The 22,775-nt window shown below is 44.9% G+C and overlaps 1 protein-coding gene across 1 annotated transcript in view; it reads left to right on the top strand.

The window, feature by feature from the left end:
• Nucleotides 1-722: 722 nt before the first annotated feature.
• Nucleotides 723-22,775, top strand: part of LOC126106258 (uncharacterized) — an 81,393-nt gene continuing 59,340 nt past the window's right edge. The window contains exon 1 of the mRNA XM_049912483.1: nt 723-947. Within this exon, the coding sequence (XP_049768440.1) occupies nt 723-947 (225 nt within the window). The remainder of the gene's footprint in view (nt 948-22,775) is intronic.

The raw sequence follows: 22,775 nt of genomic DNA, 5'->3' as shown, positions 1-22,775 counted from the left end.
AAGTTGGTGAGACCTGGAGTGACTAGAACAGCCGTCCCTAACATGGAATCAGTGTTTTGGAAAAAGTTATCAGGGAATGGCGAAAAGAAATGAGTCAGTTCAACTTTCCAAATGGAATCAGGCTAGGCCGCAGTCTGGGCTTACATTTGAATGCCTCGCGTTTGCAGCTAATTTAGTGTTTTTTGCAGAGACTCTGCAAATTGCAACTAAGCAGATTGAAGTCCTCAAGGAAACAGCAGTGAAAACAGGACTGCAAATATATTTTGAGAAGACACAATACATGAACATAAATGCCACTGATCCAGCCCGGACAATGAGGACCAAGTTTGGCGACATGAAAAGAGTTCAGAAGTTCAAGTACCTAGGAGAGATTTTGACTCCAAACAACAATGAAAAGGCAGCAATTGAAGAACGGGCAAGAAAAACAGAAATAGCATTCATATTGTGTCAGAACACATACAAATCTAAATCACTCTCGTGCCAGGACAAATTCCAACACTGCACAGCACAGTCGTCAAACCTGAATGTTTATATGCATCTGAGACAACAGCTAGGAAGGGACTTTCAGACTTGGAAAAGAAATAAAGGAAACTCTTTGGAAAGGTTCTTGGCCCAGAAAAATATATAATGAATTTACGTTCCGCTTAAGATCAAATCAAGAACTTTATCAACGATTTGAAAATATCACAACCACAGTGTCTTTCTATGGACATATCAAAAGAATGGAATCAGAGAGGCTCGCCAGAAAGATTCTTCTCTTCCAGGAGAACAAGAAGACACAAGTTCCACGGGTGAAAGAAGTGCACTGGGATCTAGAAAACTGCAGGATCGCGGCAGAAGTAATTGTGAACAGGCAGATCTTTAGGAAAAAGGTTGCAGAGGTCAAGGATTTCTTCGAGGAGAAAACGAGGAAGAACAGAGTATTCTCGGCAGAAGAACGTGCTCGAGTGAGTCAACGGATGAAGGAGTACTGGCGAAAGAGGAAGGAAGAGAGCGTTAGAAAGTGAGGGAAGTTGTGTAAACGTAGCCCATAGATGGCCGTAACGAAAATAAATAAATCTTATTAATGTGTATACAGCGCTTATTACAATGAATAGAGAGAACTGTCGCGGTCTTCAGGTGACCCTTTAGTGCACCATCCTTTCTGTTGACGTCAGAAAAAGAATTCTGAATCACTTTTTGAATGTGTTTTAATTTTAGTAACTCAACGCTATATAGAGAGATATGATCCCGAAAATATTCATTATTTTGCCTAAGGTCTTTTATTTCTGTTTCCATAATTTTTAATTATTGGCGTAAGCACACACTGCCGCATTCACAGCAGCATTTGATCTGACGGTTAACTTTTTGTCCAGTAATAATTTCTTCATTAGTTGGTAATATATTTACCTGTAAAATATCTTCTTTACCGTAGCTCCGTTTCTGTATCCGAATATTTCTCTATTATTAGACCCATTATTGCCCCATAAATTAGCACCGGAGGATGGTGGATTTAGAGTTGGAACAGCATCAGTCTTCAACTTGCGTTTCGAAGAAATATTCGATAGTACATTTTTCAAATAAATTTCATAATCCCAAAAATGTACTGCGCAAACATATTCGATAGTACATTTTTCAAATCAATTTCATAATTCCAAAAATGTACTGAGCAGACACGAGCTTTTTCAGCTGAAAATGAATCTACACTTTTGCAAGCATCCATCCATTTTCGTTTCGTCTCATTGATTTCAGGAAATACATGAAATTTAATTCCTAACTTACTTGTCTTCTGCGGTTAGTACAACTGACGATCGCTCAGATAAACCATTATTTTTCACTTAAAAAGTAACACCAAAAGTCCGTGAATACACGGATAGTAACTGGTTGAATCTGTACTCAGTCGCCACTCACAAACAAAAATTTACGCCACCGTAAACAGCCTTCTTTCCGCTCGTAAACGCAATTACAACAGCATACGTTATGGCAATTGCCGGCTAGTGAGAGCTGGTTGGGTTCACTCTGACGTCAGCGTCTTGTTACTGCACGTACACCTCTCTAGTGTCTGTGCCGTCAACATGATTCCACGCGCGAGCGATGGTGGCGAATTTGTGACTGCGAGTCGCCACTGGCTTCAGTATGAAAAACTGTCCTGCTTTGCACAACTGTATATGAAATTTGAACTTTTCAATGGGCGCCTCATCTAATTGGGCTCAAATTTCACCTAGAGCCTACCTCGCTTTGTGCAACGTCGGCGGATGTGGTAGATACATTGTGGGGCACGGGTACATTTTGTTGCTGAGGGAAAAAACGTCTAACATGCCAGTATGGAGCAAGATGGATAGGTAGCGGAAACCCTCTACCTTGGTCTACCTGACCTCAATCCTCTGTTATCTTCTTTCGGGAAACATCTCAAAGGTGAAATGTTGAGCATTCCCATTGATACAGGAAGAACTGGAGCAGCGAATTATACCGGTCTTATCGTATGTCTCGGACTATCCCGGACAGTCCTTATTTATTAGGACTGTCCTGGGTAATGTCCAGGGTTGCAAAAATGTCCAGGGTTTGAGAATTTGGTGACTAGCGAGAACTTTTCTTTTTATTTTTAGACCTATATCTTCGACATCGCGTTTTTAAACATTCTCTTAAGCTGTCGTCGCACGGGACGTGCCAGCTAACGTTGACGTGGACGCGGACGAGACATCCAACCTTATGAAAATGGAAGCGCGTAAAATAGCTGCGAAAACGCCGTTAGTGACTGTTGAAGAGGAGCAAAGGCAATACAAGTTCTGGAGTCGTTGATGATCTGAATAGTGAACTGCTGGTAGAGGAACGATCTGAGACACATATTAGTAGAAGTTATTCGTTAACTGAATTTTCATCCCACTTTCGGTTTTAAATCGAATATCAGCGTATGCATAACATCCATATTGTCGATGTTGCATTTTCTACCGACAATGAAATAACGTACTTGGAACATAGATTTCAAGACCGAGATTGTTTCGTTACTTCATTAGAATGGAAGAGTTGAGTTTTTCGAAGCAGTTCTCCAGCACTGAAAAAGATATTTACCGGCAAGATACAAACATGAGCGAGTCCATAAACCCAGAGATGCCATACCCGTTTCATATCAGAAAAAACTTCCAGTGTGTGTGACCTGTGGCTACTTTCAGGCATAGACTGACAGTCACGTTAACCTTTCGGGCCGCTGGGGAAACATTCCAGTCGTTGGCCTTTCCAACAAAAATTGCATCAGACACATTATTTATAATAACACCGACTTAAGAGATAATAATTCTAATAAATGAATAAAAAAGACCCAAATATTTTAGAAAATAAAAGGCGAAAAAAATATTTGGAACGAGGTGTAAGCAAACGACCTACCTTCCTATTCACTACTCAACTCACGACGCTAGTGGCTGCACTATATCTTCAACACTCGAAGCAGACTTGCGTAGTTGGCATACACGTGTAAAGAGTGGTCATTACTTGATTTTTATTATGCAGCGTGTACCAAAAAGACGCGCTTTTGATAAATCATTGTGCCATCGCACTGAAACGGTACACTTTCGTAGCAAACAAGTTATAACACTAAAAAATTCAGCTACAGGAAGCCTTTTAACTACTGATATGCAGTTTCCTGTCAGTTTATAATAACAAACAGTAGCCAAAAAGGTGGCGTTTCCGAGAGATCTTCGATTTGCTGATGCTTTGAAACAGCTTATATTTATACCACGTACTCGTATGACAACGACGTAGCCGATGGTTCGTCAAACGGAGGGGGGAGGATCCGACTTGTTAAAGAAGACCCTAAAAGGTCACCCGTTTTTCATTTATTCTGATAACGCATTTAACTACTTTTTTAAAACTTCATGTAAATAATTTGCTTCGTTGAGGTCGTCATGCAAATCTTATTTGGTCTATAAAATTAAGCAAACAAAGAGTAGCATATACTCCCAATAGTATACAAGAAATACCCAAATGCTCAATTAAATATTTATTTTGCAATATGTTAACTTCACTCTATTGCCCAACAAATTATAATATTATGTTCTACCTATTTCCTATCAAAACACAGCTCAGTCTTTTAATACAAGATTTTAATATACTGTTATTTGTAATGAAGTTTACCACTCAGTTGCCTTGTGAAATATTGAAAAATTAAACTTCCTGGCAGATTAAAACTGTGTAACTGTGTGCCGGACAGAGACTCGAACTCGGGAACTTTGCCTTTCGCGGGCAAGTTTCATATCAGCGCACACTCCGCTGCAGAGTGAAAATCTCGTTCTGGAAACATCCCCCAGACTGTGGCAAAGCCACGTCTCCGCAAAATCCTTTCTTCCAGGAGTACTAGTTCTGCAAGCTTCGCAGGTGAAGTTTGGGAGGTAGGAGACGCGGTACTGGAAGAATTGAAGCTGTGGGGGCGGGTCGTGAGTCGTGCTTGCTTACCTCAGTTGGCAGAGCACTTGCCCCCGAAAGGTAAAGGTCCCGAGTTCGAGTCTCGGTCCGGCACACAGTTTTAATCTGCCTGGAAGTTTCATATCAGCGCACACTCCGCTGCAGAGAGAAAATCTCATTCTGTATACTGAAAAATTGCAACCTCAAAGTTCTGATAGCATCCAAATGACGACTTCATTGCTAACATTAATCAGCTGTAGTAGGTATTTGGGCTGTTATAGTAGTGTGTACATATTTCTAACATGTCTTAACGCTAGCGGACAAATGAAAGTCGGTTTTCCTCTTCTTTCTTCTTACAAACGTATCCATGACTAGAAACTATCATAACAGCACACAGCACGAAAACAATAAACGGTAGCAGTTACGGGTATCCGCCAGAATATTATGACCCCTTACCTACTAGCCGGTATGTCCACTTTGGCACGTGTAACAGCGGCGAGGTATCGTGGCACGGAAGCAATGAGGCCTTGATAGGTCGGTGGAGGGAACTGTAAACCATATCTGCACACACTAGTCACCTTATCCCGTAAAATCTGGTGAGGAGGACGATGAGCCCTGACGGCACATTCAGTCACATCCCAGATGTGTTCGGTCGGGATCAGATCTGGCGAGTTGGGGGAGAGGGGGACATCACATCAACTGTAAGTCGCCAGAAACACTTGGTCTTGTGACACAATGCATTATCTTGTTGAAAAATGCCACTGCCGTCAGGAAGCATGATCGTCGCGAAGAGGTGTAGTGGTCTGCAACCATTGTACGATACTCCTTGGCCATTATGGTCCCCTGCACTAGCTCAATTGGACCCGTGGATGCCTACGTGAATGTTCCCCAGAGCATAATGAAGCCGCCGCCAGCTTGTCTTCGTCCCACAGAACAGGTGTCAAGGAGTTGTTCCCCTAGACGACGACAAAATAGCGTCCTCCTGTCGGCAAGGTGAAGAGGTATCGGGACTCACCAGATCATGTAACGCTCTGCCACTACGCCAACGTCCAGTGCCTATGGTCACGTTCCCATTTCAAAAATGGTTCAAATGGCTCTGAGCACTATGGGACTCAACATCTTAGGTCATAAGTCCCCTAGAACTTTGAACTACTTAAACCTAACTAACCTAAGGACATCACACACACCCATGCCCGAGGCAGGATTCGAACCTGCGACCGTAGCAGTCCCGCGGTTCCGGACTGCAGCGCCAGAACCGCTAGACCACCGCGGCCGGCGTTCCCATTTCAGTCGCAGCTGACGATGTCATGGTGTTAACATTGGCACATGCATGGGTCGTCGGCTGCAGATGCCTATCGTTAAAACTGGTGGTGCGCTTTGCGTTCACACACAATTTTATTCTGCCCAGCATTGAAGTCTGATGTTAGTTCAGCCACAGTTGGCCGCCTGTCGTGTTTTACCAGTCAGCCGAGCTACGAAGTCCGACACCTGTAACGAGGAGTGGTCGCCCGACCAAACGACATCTGGGCGTGGTTTCGCCACGAGTTGAAGATACTCACCACATCTCGAACACTGGACAAATCGTACAGTTTCCGAAATGTTCGAGCAGAGCCTCCGAACCGTCACAATGTGCTCTCGGTCAAACTCAGATAGATCGCGCGCCTTTCCCGTTCTACACACAGACAGCACACTCACTGGTATTACATGCACCGTGCGTGTGTCAGATTAGCAATCATTCCTCGCGAGGTGAAGCTGCTATCGCCTGGACGGATTTATATCGATGGTGGGTCACTGGTCACAACGTTCTGGCTGATCAGTGTCCATTAAATTCAACTGCAAGTAAGAACAGAACTGATTAACAGAACGTACGGCCAACAATGTACAGTGGCTGCTCTTTCCTAATGTAGGGGTGGTCGATAGGCTATTGTGTTATCGATGTATCGGTAGTTTAAATCATTCATTGGTCCTGTTGATGTCGATATGCGATATGGCGTGTCCCCTTTTCGTCGTACAACTGAAAATCAAAATATTTTTCAGCTACACTATACAGGGTGAGTCACCTAACATTACCGCTGGATATATTTCGTAAACCACATCAAATACTGACGAATCGATTTCACAGACCGAACGTGTGGAGAGGGGCTAGTGTAATTAGTTAATACAAACCATACAAAAATTCACGGAAGTATGTTTTTTAACACAAACCTACGTTTTTTTAAATGGAACCACGTTAGTTTTCTTAGCACATCTGAACATATAAACCAAATACGTAATCAGTTCCGTTTGTTGCATTGTAAAATGTTAATTACATCCGGAGATATTGTAACCTAAAGTTGACGCTTGAGTACCACTCCTCCGCTGTTCGATCGTGTATATCGGAGAGCACCGAATTACGTATGGATCCAAAGGGAACGGTGATGGACCTTAGGTACAGAAGAAACTGGAACAGCACATTACATCCACATGCTAACACCTTTTTATTGGTCTTTTTCACTGACGCACATGTACATTACCATGAGGGGTGAGGAGCACGTACACATGTGGTTTCCGTTTTCAATTACGGAGTGTAATAGAGTGTGTCCCGACATGTCAGGCCAATAGATGTTCAATGTGGGGTAAATGAGAATGTGTACCGTGATGTGCCTACAACCCCAGAGGATATGAAACAACGTATTGTGGCAGCCTGCGGCACATTACACCAGATGTACTGCGGCGTGTACGACATTCATTACGCCAGAGATTGCAATTGTGTGCAGCAAATGATGGTCACCACATTGAACATCTATTGGCCTGACATGTCGGGACACACTCTATTCCACTCCGTAATTGAAAACGGAAACCACGTGTGTACGTGTACCTCACTCCTCATGGTAATGTACATGTGCGTCAGTGAAAAAGACCAATAAAAAGGTGTTAGCATGTGGATGTAATGTGCTGTTCCAGTTTCTTCTGTACCTAAGGTCCATCACCGTTCCCTTTGGATCCATACGTAATTCGGTGCTCTCCGATATACACGATCGAACAGCGGAGGAGTGGTACTCAAGCGTCAAATTTAGGTTACAATATCTCCGGATGTAATTAACATTTTACAATGCAACAAACGGCACTGATTACGTATTTGTTTATATGTTCAGATGTGCTAACAAAACTAACGTGGCTCCATTTAAACAACGTAGGTTTGTGTTAAAAAACATACTCCCGTGCATTTTTGTATGGTTTGTATTAAACAATTACACTAGCCCCTCTCCTCACGTTCGATCTGTGGAATCGGTTCGTTAGTATTTGATGTGGTTTACGAAATATATCCAGCGATAACGTCAGGTGACTCACCCTGTATACCAACTAGGTCGTGTGTAATTTCACTTAGATGAAATTTGGGGGAGAATGGGGGGGGGGGGCTCCGGACACCTCGGACCCTCTCCTTTCCCCATTTAGCTACGTCTGTGTGTAAGAGAAAATGAACTCACCAAATAGATGTTTAACGCCAGACAATATAGCGGCTCATCTGTTCTGCTTGTGGTGTGAAACGATGTCGCACCTCACAGGCCACGTTCCTCTCCACGAGGCAAAAATCTGACATATCAGATTCTTTCTTTATTTCACGCCCCGCAGTGTAGTGGAAATTCCAAGCCGTCATGTCGCCATCTCAAAGCTCACGTGCGTATTCACGTCCCGTGAAAGGACGACTTCAACGGCCGTGCCTCTCTCAGCCGCCGGCCTCTGTGACCGAGCGGTTCTAGGCGCTTCAGTCTGGAACCGCGCGACCGCTGCGGTCGCAGGTTCGAATCCTGCCTCGGGCATGGATGTGTGTGATTTATGTTAGTTAGGTTTAAGTAGTTCTAGGGGACTGATGACCTCAGATGTTAAGTCCCATAGTGCTCAGAGCCATCTGAACCTCTCTCAGCCGACCCTGCAGCAGCGCTGACGACGATGGCTAGGCACGGCTACAGGTTTCGCCTCAACTTGTCACTCAAGCTATTTGGCAACACAACAGAGGTAATGTCTACATGTTTTCGCGTGTAGAGTTACTGGTTTACACGTTTTTCATCATTTTACCTTTGTTTTTGTCTCATTGCTTAGCAATGAGAAAAAGTAAGTGGCCGTTTAATGTCAAATTGCAACAAGAATAAAGATTTTTGAAATTGTGTAACAATGAACGTGTTTACCGCACACTACAGGGCGTCTGATAAGTCACTTCCTATTTTTAAACAGTTATATGAACAACATTTCTCAGAACTACGTTTGTAAGAATCGCCACTGCTTGAGCTTATGGTTAAAATCATTTTTTCTTTCGTTTTTAGTTGTAAAATGTCGCCTGTCTTGACTGTGAAAGTACGAGCCACAATAGCAGCTCATTGGGGGGAGCCTATTAGTTACACGAGGCCATTTTGACCTATTTCGATCCCCCTTCCCACCCTCCACCCTTGGTGACATGTCGTGAGATTTGCCTAGATCCCCTCCCCCACCCCCCACCCCCCAAGCAATCTAAAGTGAGATTGTTTTTAAAATGTGGCGGTTAGCACACTGGACTCGCATTCGGGAGGATGACGGTTCAAACCCGTGTCCGGCCGTCCAGATTTATGTTTTCCGTGATTTGCCTAAATCGCTGCAACAAATGCCGAGATGCTCTCTTCAAAAGAGCACGGCCGGCTTCCTTCCCCATCACTGACACATTCCGAGCTTGTCTCCGTCTCTAATGACAGCGGTGTCCATGGGACGTTAAACGCATTCTCCCCACTTTCCTTCTGTAAAATGCGTATTTCTAGTGTAATCTGAGCTTCACTGGGTTGGATTGATTTCAAAAACATAATTTTCTTCGTTATTTTTATTGAAATTAATTAGCACTAGTCTTCAAGACACAAGGTGGCTGGAATCACAGTGTGAAAATCGAACAATAAAATACTTAAATAAAAGGAACTTCTAAAATTCGTAAAAGAATGTGTGGTGTCACCGCCAGACACCACACTTGCTAGGTGGTAGCCTTTAAATCGGCCGCGGTCCGCTAGTATACGTCGGACCCGCGTGTCGCCACTGTCAGTGATTGCAGACCGAGCGCCGCCACACGGCAGGTCTAGAGAGACGTCCTAGCACTCGGCCCAGTTGTACAGCCGACTTTGCTAGCGAAGCTACACTCACCAATACGCTCTCATTTGCCGAGACGACAGTTAGCATAGCCTTCAGCTACGTCATTTGCTACGACCTAGCAAGGCGCCATTACCAGTTTATATTGAGATTATATAATGTATCAACAAGAGCGATGTTCTCCAATTATGGATTAAAGTTAAGTATTCTACCAGTTAGCTCCTTTTTTTACCAGACTCAACTCCTATAACTGTTCCAGACCTCACGCCAGCCTGCGTGAGCTTAAAAGCGTGCATTTCGGCCTCCTCTAGCAACACGGTGTTGGCTCTTCTGCCAACACAATCTACATCTACATCTACATTTATACTCCGCAAGCCACCCAACGGTGTTTGGCGGAGGGCACTTTACGTGCCACTGTCATTACCTCCCTTTCCTGTTCCAGTCGCGTATGGTTCGCGGGAAGAACGACTGTCTGAAAGCCTCTGTGCGCGCTCTAATCTCTCTAATTTTACATTCGTGATCTCCTCGGGAGGTATAAGTAGGGGGAAGCAATATATTCGATACCTCATCCAGAAACGCACCCTCTCGAATCCTGGACAGCAAGCTACACCGCAATGCAGAGCGCCTCTCTTGCAGAGTCTGCCACTTGAGTTTGCTAAACATCTCCGTGACGCTATCCCGCTTACCAAATAACCCTGTGACGAAATGCGGCGCTCTTCTTTGGATCTTCTGTATCTCCTCTGTCAAACCGACCTGGTACGGATCCTACACTCATGAGCAATACTCAAGAATAGGCCGAACGAGTGTTTTGTAAGCCACCTTCTTTGTTGATAGACTACATTTTCTAAGGACTCTCCCAATGAATCTCAACCTGGCACCCGCCTTACCAACAATTAATTTTATGTGATCATTCCACTTCAAATCGTTCCTTACGCATACTCCCAGATATTTCACAGAAGTAACTGCTACCAGTGTTTGTTCCGCTATCATATAATCATACAATAAAGGATCCTTCTTTCTATGTATTCGCAATACATTACATTTGTCTATGTTAAGGGTCAGTTGCCACTCCCTGCACCAAGTGCCTATCCGCTGCAGATCTTCCTGCATTTCGCTACAATTTTCTAATGCTGCAACTTCTCTGTATACTACAGCATCATCCGCGAAAAGCCGCATGGAACTTCCGACACTATCTACTAGGTCATTTATATATATTGTGAAAAGCAATGGTCCCATAACACTCCCCTGTGGCACGCCAGAGGTTACTTTAACGTCTGTAGACGTCTCTCCGTTGATAACAACATGCTGTGTTCATTCTAATTGAATCCACAGAGACTCATGTGTGGTCTCAAGAGTGACTGCTGGAAGCAACACGTCCACTTGATTTTCAGCTCCTTCAACCTCACTCTGATTTAGCCACTCTAAACCCTTGTTACTTGGACACAGGAGGTCAGTAGAAAGAAACGTGCTTCCCTACTTTATTAAGAGAAGCCAGAGTAGTCAGGGTCTTTTTTTCCGCCGCTCCTCTAAGGAACCGTTCGATCTCAAGCTGAACATGTAGCACCAAGTTTTTCTTTTACGGGAACCACTACTTCGTTGCGCTCCGTAACTTTGTCACTTCTTTCTGAGGACATTTCTTCATCGTGTAGAAGTATCTTTTCACGTATGCAACAGAGTAATCGTGATAACACATTGTGAATGAGTGACAGCGTTGACTCAGCCGTCGCGTGACGGAACGTTTACGGGAGTAAAACAGCAGGGCCGGGAAGTGTCCGCGCGCCACTGCTACCCGACTCGTACACCGGAGTAGTTCGTCGAGTCGCGCGTTTGACTGGCCGATGACGGCTAAACTCCACACATCAACAAGTTTTGCATCACCCCGGTTCCCAGAACTCCTGAAGACAGACGTTGACTGTATACAGGGTGTTACAAAAAGGTACGGTCAAACTTTCAGGAAACATTCCTCACACACATATAAAGAAAAGATGTTATGTGGACATGTGTCCGGAAACGCTTAATTTCCATGTTAGAGCTCATTTTACTTTCGTCAGTATGTACTGTACGTCCTCGATTCTGATGATCAAATTGTAAATTTTCACAATCAACATGTGTGGGCTGACGAGAATCCACACGCAATTGTGCAATCACGTCATCAACACAGATTTTCTGTGAACGTTTGGGCAGGCATTGTTGGTGATGTTCTTCCACCTACGCTCAATGGAGCACGTTATCATGATTTCATACGGGATACTCTACCTGTGCTGCTAGAACATGTGCCTTTACAAGTACGACATAACATGTGGTTCATGCACGATGGCGCTCCTGCACATTTCAGTCGAAGTGTTCGTACGCTTCTCAACAACAGATTCGGTGACCGATGGAATGGAAGAGGCGGACCAATTCCATGGCCTCCACGCTCTCCTGACCTCAAACCTCCCTACTTTCATTTATGGGGGCATTTGAAAGCTCTTGTCTACGCAACCCCGGTACCAAATGTAGAGACCCTTCACGCTCGTATTGTGGACGGCTGTGATACAATACGCCATTCCCCAGGGCTGCATCAGCGCGTCAGGGATTCCATGCAACGGAGGGTGGATGCATGTACCCTCGCTAACGGAGGACATTTTGAACATTTCCTGTAACAAAGAGTTTGAAGTCACGCTGGTACGTTCTGTTGCTGTGTGTTTCCATTCCATGATTAATGTGATTTGAAGAGAAGTAATAAAATGAGCTCTAACATGGAAAGTAAACGTTTCCGGACACATGTCCATATAACATATTGTCTTTATTTGTGTGTGAGGAATGTTTCCTGAAAGTTTGGCCGTACCTTTTTGTAACACCCTGTATATTGTATCAGAGACACAGTACCTTCGATTGTTCAGAGATGTCACTAACCTGCTCAAAGATGTAAACAACCATGCATGAGCAGCGCCTGTTAGACGGAGGGGGTCCGACAGTCGATCAGTTCCAGTCATTCCACCAGGAAGGAGGTACACGGCTCGTGTTGTCTGTAGTTCAACCATGCCTAGACGTCAATACCGCGATTCGATCGCGTCCGCATTGTTACTTTGTGTCAGGAAGGGCCCTCAACAAGAGAAGTGTCCAGGCGTCTCGGAGTGAACAAAAGCGATGTTGTTCGGACATGGAAGAGATACAGAGAGACAGTAACTGTCGATGACATGCCTCACTCCCGCCCAAAGAGCTACCACTGCAGTGGATTAAGGCTCGGAGGAACCCTGAAGCAACGCCACCATGTTGAATAATGCTTTTCATGCAGCCACTGGACGTCGTTTTACGACTCAAACTGTGCGCAATACGCTGCACGATGCAAAACTTCACTTCCGACGTCCATGGCGAGGTCCATCTTTGCAACCACGACACCATGCAGCGCAGTACAGATGGGTCCAACAACATACCGAATGGACCGCTCAGGATTGGCATCACGTTCTCTTCACCGGTGAGTGTCGCATATGCCTTCAACCAGACAATCGTCAGAGACTTATTTGGAGACAACCCGGTCAGGCTGAAAGCCTTAGACGCACTGTCAAGGTGGAGGTTCCCTGCTGTTTCAGGGTGGCATTATGTGGGGCCAACGTACGCCGCTGGTGGTCATTGAAGGCGCCATCACGGCTGTACGATACTTGAATGCCATCCTCCAACCGATAGTGCAACCATATCGGCAGCATATTGGCGAGGCATTCGTCTTCATGGACGACAATTCGCGCCCCCATCGTGCACATCTTGTGAATGAATTCCTTCAGGACAACGGCATCACTCGACTAGAGTGGCCAGCATGTTCCCCAGACATGAACCCTACCTAACATGTCTGGGATAGATTGAAAAGAGCTGTTTATGGACGACGTGACCCACCAACTACCAACCACTCTGAGGGATCCACGCCGAATCGCCGTTGAGGAGTGGGACAATCTGGAGCAACAGTTCCTTGATGAACTTGTGGATAGTATGCCACGACGAACACAGGCAAGCATGAATGCAAGAGGACGTGAAACTGGGTATTAGAGGTACAGGTGTGTACAGCAATCTGGACCACCACCTCTGAAGGTCTTGCTTTATGGTGGTACAACATGCATTGTGTTTTTTTCATGAGCAATAAAAAGGGCGGAAATGATGTTTATGTTGACCTCTATTCCAATTTTCTGTACAGGTTTCAAAACTCTCGAAAGCGAGCTGATGCGTAACTTTTTTTGATGTGTGTATGATACTTGTGGCGCTCGCATAACTGCGATAAATATTATTGTGCAGGATTTAGCCGTATTTTAGTGGAGTACCTTTTATTTAATTTAACCCAGGTTTCTCTCAGATTTACTCTATTTCTAGCCCCACGCGAGATTGGGTGAAGTTCGGCTTGACCCCCTCTCCCCCTAAGCGTCTAACGTAATTAATGGAGCCACCTCCTTATGTGGTCTGGTGGTCTGTAGTGTGAGTACAAAAGTGGTGGAGGAGTGAACGAGGGATCCATGCAACACTAGATGCAAAAACAGTTAAAAATTGCCATTCCAAATTAGTAAATAAATGCAAATGTCATGTGTCTAGGGCCTCCTATAGGGTAGACCAGGCTGTTCCAACCGAGCTCCAGGGAGCCGGAGCACTCCGGAGCGCTCACGGCGGCAGCTCGGAGCCCGCGTGGAGGGGGAAAGCGAACTCACTGCCCCCTGGCCGCATGCAGCCGCAACTGACGCAATAATCCGTGTTCAATGACAGCTATGATTAGCCGCGGGAGCCCTGTACCTCTATTGGAGGATACCTTTCTATTCATTGAGAGGGATGGTCGTCCGCAGTGTCTTGTGTGTCATAAAGTAATTAATTCTGCGAAGAGGTACAATATACAACGACATTATACACGTCTTCACGCAGCGCACTACGATCAGGTAGAAGGCGTTGCACGCAGAGAACTGGTGGCCAGGCTTAAGAACGACATACCAGGAGACGTTAAGTTTAAAAACGGCTTCGTAATACGGAGGGTATCAAAACATGCAACATAGTTCGTGATCTGTAATGCGTTTATAATTTTCAGGTGAATGAGAGCGGAGAAAACACTACTGAGTCTGCAATTCGAGCAAGCTGCAGGGTGGCTCACATCATTGCGACGAGTGGCAAGCCGTTTTCGGTGGGACCACTCGTAAAATCGTGCATGGTAGCCGTTGCAGAATGTTTGTTTCCAAGGGAGGTGCAGGCAATTGAAGGGGTTTGCCTGTCGAAGCAAACAATGTCTCGTCGAATCCTAGACATGGCAGCGGATTTAGAGAGACAGCTCAGGAAAAAGGCGGAGAGCTTTGTTGCATTTTCGCTAGTGCTTGACGAAAGCACCGACATATCGGACTGTGCTCAGCTTGCAGTTTTTGTGCGTGGAGCTGCAAGTAACTGAAGAACTCTTGGATGTGGTACCACTCGATTACACCGCAACAGGACGTGACATTTTTGAAGCTGTTTGTGAATCAGTGGACAATATGAATTTGCCGTGGGATAAGCTCCATTCTGTAGCGACAGACGGTGCACCACAAACGATCGGGTGTCACCAAGGTTATGCTTCTCGTTTGAAAAATAAACTCAGGGACGAATTCGGGAAAGACATTTTGACTCTTCATTGTTTTATTCACCAAGAGGCACTGTGCGCTGAAACAATAGAGCTAGGTGGCGTAATGAAAGATGTCGTGAAGTGTGTGAATTTTGTGCGGCGTCACGGTATCAATCATCGCCAATTCAAAGGATTCCTGAAAGATATGGAAGCGGAGTATGGGGATATACCTTACCACAGTACAGTTCGTTGGCTGAGTCGGGGAAAATTTCTTGATGTTTTCTTTGCCATTCGTGAGGAAATAACCCTTTTTCTCGAAATGAAAGGGGAAGAAATGCGTTTTCTGAAAGATATAAAATGGATATCAGAGCTGGCGTTCCTAGCTGACATAACTATGCATCTAAATAATGTAAATCTGTCATTGCAGGGCAAAGGGCAGCTAACAGTTGACATGCACGACCAGATCAAAGCGTTCATGCAAAAGTTACGTTTATTTGAGAGGCACATGAATAATGGACATTTAACGTTCTTCAATCGTCTTGCTTCTTTAAAACTACCTGAAGGTACTACTTTCGGCGATTACCAAGCAAAGTTAAAGCAGCTCATCACGTCGTTTGAAACACGATTCCGAGACCTCACTAGTTGTGAAATGGAACTTAAGGTGTTCAGCATTCCTTTTTCAGTTTCCCCCGATGACTTGTCATCATCCTTCATTTGGAGATTATTGATTAGCAAAATTCAAATTTGTTGAAAGACAGGTGCTACAACACGTTGGATTTGTCATGATGGTATCGTTCATTACAGCAAAAATCATTTCCCAAGCTTCACAACAATGCTGCTCAGATCATGGGCATGTTTGGATCTTCGTATTGTTGTGAGCAGCTTTTCTCAGCAATGAAAAGAGTAAAAAGTAAGGAACGATCGTTTCTTCAGGATGCAACAATGAAGGCCATCCTCCGCATTACCGCTGTGAACACTTTGACGCCTAATATTTTCGATCTTGTAATGAAAAGAAAAGTCAAGCTACAGAGGCCCAATAAATTTAGTATGCAATTTCTTATAAAACAGTTGTTTCTTATTTATTTCCTGAACATCGTATTTCCTGGTGTAACATGTCACCACGTCTTAGGAGCTAAAAGTATGAGGTTGTCGATCTTGTAAGACGCAACTGGCACATCAAAACGCTTGCCTTGCCGCCTGCCTCAGCCTGCCGTGCCACCTGCCGGCGTGCGGGCCCACTTGAATGGTCAGAGCGAGCGACATGGCTCCCTGGAGCAGGGAGCGCTCCGCGGCTCACAACGGAGCCGACGAGCTGGAACAGCCTGGGGTAGACCGTTCGCTGTGTGCAAGTCTTTCGATTTGACGGCACTTCGGCGACTTGCGCGTCGATGGGGATGAAATGATGATGATTAGGACCACACAACACCCAGTCCTTGAGCGGAGAAAATCTCCGACCCAGCCTGGAATCTAACCCGGACCCTGAGGATTGACAACCTGTCGCGCTGACCACTCAGCTACCGGGGAGGACATTCCAAATTAGTATCAACAGGTAGTATTGCCGATGTAAGTAGATCAGGAGGACCATCAACTTCGAGGACACCAGAGAATGTTGACAGAGTTTGTGAAATGTTCTCGAGGGCCCCTAAGAAATCACTGCGTCCAGAATCTTGTCAAAGTGGTCTTTCACGTTACGCAGTTGCAACGATTCGTAAAAAAAGTGTCACTTCAACAGTGTGGAAGCCTCATCATGTACAGCAATTGTTTCCTAATGACTGTGGCAGAGGAATGGAGACTGGAGAAATTTTCTTGAGTTGTAAGATGACTGGCCTGAACTTTTTGAGCAGTCGTGGACTGATTAGCCAGTTTTTCGCATTGGAGGATTTGTAAGTAGCCATAAGTGCGGATACTGGGCAGCCAAAAACCCACACGAATGTGCTAAAAAAGCGGAGTCGGAAGGTGACTGGCCGGCCGTGGTAGCTGAGCTGTTCTAGGCGCTTCAGTCTGGAATCGCACGACTGCTACGGTCGCAGGTTCGAATCCTGCCTCGGGCATGGATGTGAGTGATGTCCTTGGGTTAGTTAGGCTTAAGTAGTTCTAAGTTCTAGGGGACTGATGACCTCAGACGTTAAGTCCCATAGTGCTCATAGCCATTTGCACGATTTTGAAGGTGACAGTATGGTGTGGTGTCAAGTCATCCGAAGTTGTTGGTCATTTCTTTTTGCGGAACACAATGACTGGCGAAAGATACCCGGTAATTCTGCAAGATCGTGTATGGCCAGTATTTTCACAATGGAACAATCTACAGTTTCACTTCATGTAGGACGAAGCACCTACAAATTTTGCAAATGGTGTCTGCAAATGGCTGCTTGAACATTTCCCAGGTCCTTGGATTGGCAGATGTGTGCACATGAAAGGCCTAACCGCAGCCCTTAGTTAACGCTTTGCGATTTTTTTTCCCTGGGGAGGTTAAGAAAGAGAAAACCACGGAACTTGGGTGAACTGGAAACAGTAGTGTCTGATGTGATAGCTAATGTTCCACCTAACGAGTTGCAGGAAACAGTATCGCACTTACTAATTCGTTTAAAAAAATGCGTAGAGTATGCTGGGGCTAACGTGGAGGTTTAAAATGGTGTTAAACACAACCTCAAGGAGTTTTGTTTCTAATAGAAGTAGTTCTAAGAAAACTGGTTCATAAATAAAGAAATAACTGTTTAAAAAGAGGTAGTGACGTATCAGACGTCCTGTATACGTACTGGAGAATTTTCTGTTGCATAAAGGGAAGGATGATATTAAAGACCACGTGAAAACAGCTAAACATAGGAGCTGTGTGAATGCTACTATTCGAGCAAACATAAGAAATTTTTTTTTAAAGCCAAAGATGAGAATAGCTATCATCCGAAGTGTGCTGCTAAAAAGCTAAATTTTGTTACAACACTACTAGACCTGAACTGTTTCAAAACATCAGACTGCACATCTAAACTGGTTAAAAAGATTTCGGACCTAAGATTTTCGTCCGCTAGAATCAAAATCTAGGCATTTATTGTTAAAATTATTTCCCCATTTACATTTGATAATGTGTTGCGTTCACTAGAAAAACCTACAGAAACGGGTAGACTTTCAGAATCTAGCGTCAAACATCTGCTAAATGGTAAAATCAGTTCACAACTTTCTTGTTGTGAATTTTTGTGATGTAATTGAATCAAACAAACTTGAAAAAAATGTCATGTCTGGTAAAAGATACAACTGAATAAAGTTTAAAGTTTCAGTAAACTGATAAGACTTCTTAAGTAATTTCTAAAATATGTCCCGGGTTGGAATGAAAAAGATACTGTAATATGTCCTGGCTTGGCCCCAAAAAATATGGTAAGCTTAATTATACAGTCATGTCCACATTTATGAGGTGGTCTTGGAGTGTTTGAAAAATTTCATATGCCTCAATGCAGAGAAGAATGCAATATTGCATCCAAATGCAAGCAAGATCTGTTACGCGTGGTATATTTGTTGCCAAAGCGTGAAATCTTAATCAGTATTAACGACGTTTCTTTCCCGAGTGAGATTCATTCGAAGAAATGTCGCTGTGGGAAACCTGTCTTCGCGCGATCCTCATGCTGTTCGGAATTTCTATGTTACGAATATTTCTACGGTCGGTATTATCCAAGGGAGGAAGCTATTCAGAGGCGGGTTGCTAGATTTGTTACTAGTAGGTTCGAACAACACGCAGGTGTTACGGAGGTGTTTCGGGAACTCAAATGGGATTCCCTGGACTGAAGGCGACGTTCTTTTCGAGAAACACTATTGAGAAAAAAAATTTGTGCGTAAGGATCACGAAGATAAGATACGAAAAATTAAAGAGTAAAATCAAGTGCCGCCAGGGCGGACAAGTACGTAGCAGAGAGGGCTGTGAGACAACGTCATCCAATAGTAAGCCGAGGCCCACGAGAAAGACAAGCGCTCAGCTCAGCAAACAAACTACATTTCTACACCTGTTAACTCGTAACTAGGTGCGTACATACAAACGAGAATTGCGTCTTCTAGTAGAATCTGCTATTATGGAGGCTTACTGTTATTAGTCGTACAAAGATAGAAAGTGCATAGGCCTACTAATAATTTGTTATGGCTGTACTGGGGCACAATAAAATTAAAATCATGTCAAAATGATTATCAGTAGCATAAAGGCATCACATCTTGTGTGAAATGAAGACTGTTACGCAGCCGGCCGGTGTTCTAGGTGCTTCAGTCCGGAACCGCGCGACCGCTACGGTCGCAGTTTCGAATCCTGCCTCGGGCATGGATGTGTGTGATGTCCTTAGGCTAGTTAGGTTTAAGTAGTTCTAAGTTCTAGGGACTGATGACCTCAGATGTTAAGTCCCATAGTGCTCAGAGCCATTTGAACCATTTTTTTGACTGTTACGCAGAAGAGACTAAATGCTACAAACAACTCGTTATACCATTTATGTCGAGAATTGATTTTAAAATTTGTTGTACGAGTAGTAATCAGTAAGACTTCATAATACCAGATTCCACTAGAAGATGCAATTCTTGTTAGCACGTACACGTCCAGCTGCAAGTTAACAGCTTTGCAAATCCATTTTGTCTGCTGAGCTGAGCGAGGGAGCGAATTCAGGCCCATCATCGTGACCGAAGCGCTGCGGCCTGTCTTTCTCGTGGGCCTCGATAGACTGATGACCGACCCCTCTCCAGGACGACAACAAGACAGTAGCGCCATCTACTCGAAGAGGACATAAGCGCCTGGCCGCCCAGCCGTGGCCCAGTTGAAGACGAGCCGCTCTACGAACGCTACAGTAGTACCTTAGAAGCTATATTGTTTCGCTTGTATGAACTGTAAACTTTTTATTTGTTTGTCGCCATTTGCTTGTGATACCATTGAAAATTTTCGAAGTTTAGTATTGTCATTTATCTTACTGTAATAAAAATTCATTAATATGATTTGCATCAAATGTTGTCTATTGCCGGCCGGAGTGGCCGAGCGGCTCTAGGCACTTCAGTCTGAAACCGCGCGACCGCTACGGTCGCAGGTTCGAATCCTGCCTCGGGCATGATGTGTGTGATGTCCTTAGGTTAGTTAGGTTTAAGTAGTTCTAAGTTCTAGGGGGCTGATGACCTCGGATGTTAAGTCAAATAGTGCTCAGAGCCATTTGAACCATTTTTGAAGAAAGAAAAAAACCAATTGATCTGAGAAGCAGGTTTCCTAGGCATCTGATATTAGACAAGTGGGCAGGACACAACATATATATAGATGAGCTTCGCCCTGACATCTACCCTTCCTACCAACTCTAGCCCCACTTTCCTCCTGCCTCCTCCTCAGGGCCCCCTCTCCTCCGCCTCCTTTCTCCTGAGCGGCTTTCCCCCTCCTACTCCCCCTCCCTCTCCTGTGCTCCCCTTCATTGTCTAGGACTCCCTCCGGCTTGTCTTCCCTCTTCATCTCCCGCCGTGCCCGTCTCCTGCCTCTTGGTGCGCCGCCTGCCCCCTCTTTTTCCTCTTTCTCCCACCCCCCAGCCCCCCCCTCACCTCACCTTCCTCCCATCTCTTTCCCTCCTCTCCAGCCTCCAGTCCCTCGGTAGGTCCCTACCAGCGGTTTTTTATTCTTCATGAGTGCTCCATCGTTTCCAGTGTTTTTTTGTCTTGCTACGTGTGATTTTTATCCTGTGGCCGTCTTTTAACTTGTGTTTGTCTCCAGTGGTTTTTAAGTTCACTTTGATTTGCCAGCTGTGTTCTTTTAATTTTATGTCGACTTTTTAACTGTCTCCCAGTGCATGTCTCCATATTAGTATATAAGAGGTGCATTCAAGTTCTAAGGCTTCCGATTTTTTTTCTAATTAACTACTCACCCGAAATCGATGAAACTGGCGTTACTTCTCGACGTAATCGCCCTGCAGAGGTACACATTTTTCACAACGCTGACGCCTTGATTCCATAGCAGCGGCGAAGGCTTTTTTAGGAGTCTGTTTTGACCACTGGAAAATCGATGAGGCAATAGCAGCACGGCTGGTTAATGTGCGGCCACGGAGAGTGTCTTTCATTGTTGGAAAAACGTTAGCTCGATGTGCGGGTGCGTTGTCTTGGTGAAACAGCACACGTGCAGCCCTTCCCGGACGTTTTGGTTGCAGTGCAGGAAGGAATTTGTTCTTCAAAACATTTTCGTAGGATGCACCTGTTACCATAGTGCCCTTTGGAACGCAATGGGTAAGGATTACGCCCTCGCTGTCCCAGAACATGGTCACCACCATTTTTGTTACCCGAAATGTTTTTGGTGGCGGTGAATCTGTGTGCTTCCATTGAGCTGACTGGCGCTTTGTTTCTGGATTGAAAAATGGCATCCACGTCTCATTCTTTGTCACAACTGACGAAAAGAAAATCCCATTCATGCTGTCATTGCGCATCAACATTGCTTGGCAACATGCCACACGGGCAGCCATGTGGTCGTCCGTCAGCATTTGTGGCACCCATCTGGATGACACTTTTCGCATTTTCAGGTCGTCATGCAGGATTGTGTGCAAAGAACACACAGAAATGCCAACTCTGGAGGCGATCTGTTCAACAGTCATTCAGCGATCTCCCAAAACAATTCTCTCCACTTTCTCGATCGTGTCGTCAGACCGGCTTGTGCGAGCACGAGGTTGTTGCGGTTTGTTGTCACACGATGTTCTGCCTTCATTAAACTGTCGCACCCACGAACGCACTTTCGACACATCCATAACTCCATCACCACATGTCTCCTTCAACTGTCGATGAATTTCAATTGGTTTCACACCACGCAAATTCAGAAAACGAATGATTGCACGCTGTTCAAGTAAGGAAAACGTCGCCATTTTAAGTATTAAAAACAGTTCTCATTCTCGCCGCTGGCGGTAAAATTCCATCTGCCGTACGATGCTGCCATCTCTGGGACATATTGACAGTGATCGCGGCCTCATTTTAAAAATGGTTCAAATGGCTCTGAGCACTATGGGACTCAACATCTAAGGTCATCAGTCCCCTAGAACTTAGAACTACTTAAACCTAACTAACCTAAGGACATCACTCACATCCATGCCCGAGGCAGGATTCGAACCTGCGACCGTAGCAGTCGCGCGTCCCAGACTGAAGCGCCTAGAACCGCTCGGCCACCGCGGCCGGCCCAGCCTCATTTTAAAACAATGCACATGTTTCTATCTCTTTCCAGTCCGGAGAAAAAAAATCGGAGGCCTTAGAACTTGAATGCACCTCATATTTTAACTCCCATCATCTCCATTTACTGTGTTTTTTATGTCCCTTTTTTATCCCCCCTTTTTATGCAATCACCCTTCTGTATTTTTGTAAAGTCAGTTGGCTGAAGAGCGGTGGATTGTGCCACTGCCAGCCCTCTCCTGCCCATATGGGGCAGGGGAATGAAATTACAATAAAGAAAATAAAACATAACATATGTACACAGTCCTTTTTGCCTCCTTCTATGTGTGAGTAGAAGAGGAAAGGAAACAACTAATAGTGGTACGGGTTAGCCTCCGCCGCGGTATGTGTACATGCACATGGGCTTGGAAATGGTGACATCACAGTGTGGAATTCCACATCTCGCTATGCAGAGTGTGGAATAAAGAATCTGGAATGTCCGACGGTTCCTTGTGGAGAGCAATGTGGCCAATGAGATGTGACATCTTTTTGCATCACAAGCAGAAAAGATGAGCTGCTATATGATGTGGTGTTAAACATCTAATTGGTGGGTTTACTTTCTCATAGACAAGGGCGTAGCCAGAGGGGGAGGGAGGAGACGGGGTCTGAGATATCC

Source organism: Schistocerca cancellata, chromosome 10 (genome assembly GCF_023864275.1).
Source record: "Schistocerca cancellata isolate TAMUIC-IGC-003103 chromosome 10, iqSchCanc2.1, whole genome shotgun sequence".
NCBI classification, from domain to species: Eukaryota; Metazoa; Arthropoda; class Insecta; order Orthoptera; family Acrididae; genus Schistocerca; species Schistocerca cancellata.
The sequence above is the reverse complement of the archived record's forward strand: the minus strand, read 5'-3'. Positions and strand labels throughout refer to the sequence as shown.